Genomic DNA, 1,247 nt, shown 5'->3' with positions numbered 1-1,247 from the left:
TATATATATATATATATATATATATATTTCAATAAAATCAGAAATCTGACAGAAAAAAGGCTAAGCTTGCTTCTGTTGTGAATATTTTTAAATTCAATAAAAAAGTGGTGAAGCTGAAATTTGTAGTTTTCCAAAATTTCCAGTTATAATTAACACACATTGAGATTTCTAATGATATACATGAAAGAGCAAATCTATCAATGATTGAACTCCCTGAACCTACAAAACAATAATTTTTTTCTCACTTTTTCTTTGTCTGTTCCAAGAAGTTTCTGATCATCTCTGTTTTTTAGCTTTCCAGGTGCCTCAGCAATTGGCAACACAGAATGAAAAATGAAGATCTTACCAGCACATCCAGCAGCCTTGAAAACAAATCACACATTAAAAAGACTTCAACTGTTTGTTTTTTCATGAACAGCAAATTATTTCTTTGCAAAGACAGGTTTTAATAAGCTGATCAAGACGACATCTGTTACTGTCACATTTTGATTCTTTGATAGTGTTTTTAAATATATATTAGAACAAACATGCTGAAAGCAGAAAAATAATTTAACAACTTAGTCAAAACTCAAAAAACATATTAGAAAATCAGAGACTTCTTTCATTGCACACAAGTTTGTCTAATTTACATCATATAATCTTTGTAGAACTATACACATTCAAAGTGGTTAAATATAATTATATAACAATGTTTCAGAGGGAGGATCTTGCCTATTCACAACATCTTATTTACTTCTACATATATATAAAACACAAACTTTTGCACCAGTTTTTTTATAATTCATACACTCTGCTAGTCACACATGCACAAGAAATCACCTTCATAAAGAAAACTAAGGATGGCAATTTCTTTTTAGTCTTAACGATTATAAGAAAAAATTATAAACATATTGTGATCACTTTCCAGAATCCAGTAGCTATGATAAAACAAAATCTGTATAATAGCCATACTATGTAAACTAAGTAATACCAAGTTTTAATGTGCACCTAATGTTACATTTTATCTTGAAAAGAGTTCAGAAGTCAAAGTAATTTAGAACAAAATGTCTAGTCAATCATATTGTCACATTGTTTTCATGTTTAATGCATTTCTTTCTTCCACTGCATATTTTGATTAACTGTATTTGAGCAAATTCTTAACAGTTAGTCCACTAAACACCTTATTAAATTATTCCGTGTATATATATATATATATATTAAGTTTGTTTATACAACAAAGTACGTGGACTAACTATTCTGTTGTTTGT

General features: G+C 28.2%; 1 protein-coding gene across 1 annotated transcript in view; it reads right to left on the bottom strand.

The window, feature by feature from the left end:
* The window catches only part of LOC106465339 (protein transport protein Sec24C-like), a 58,191-nt gene that overhangs the window by 16,117 nt on the left and 40,827 nt on the right, over positions 1-1,247 (bottom strand). Inside the window, exon 13 of the mRNA XM_022393202.1 lies at positions 246-362. Within this exon, the coding sequence (XP_022248910.1) occupies positions 246-362 (117 nt within the window). The remainder of the gene's footprint in view (positions 1-245; positions 363-1,247) is intronic.

Source organism: Limulus polyphemus, unplaced genomic scaffold, assembly GCF_000517525.1.
Source record: "Limulus polyphemus unplaced genomic scaffold, Limulus_polyphemus-2.1.2 Scaffold1914, whole genome shotgun sequence".
Lineage (NCBI taxonomy): Eukaryota > Metazoa > Arthropoda > Merostomata > Xiphosura > Limulidae > Limulus > Limulus polyphemus.
Note: the sequence above shows the minus strand (reverse complement) of the source record. Positions and strands in the feature narration are given on the sequence as shown.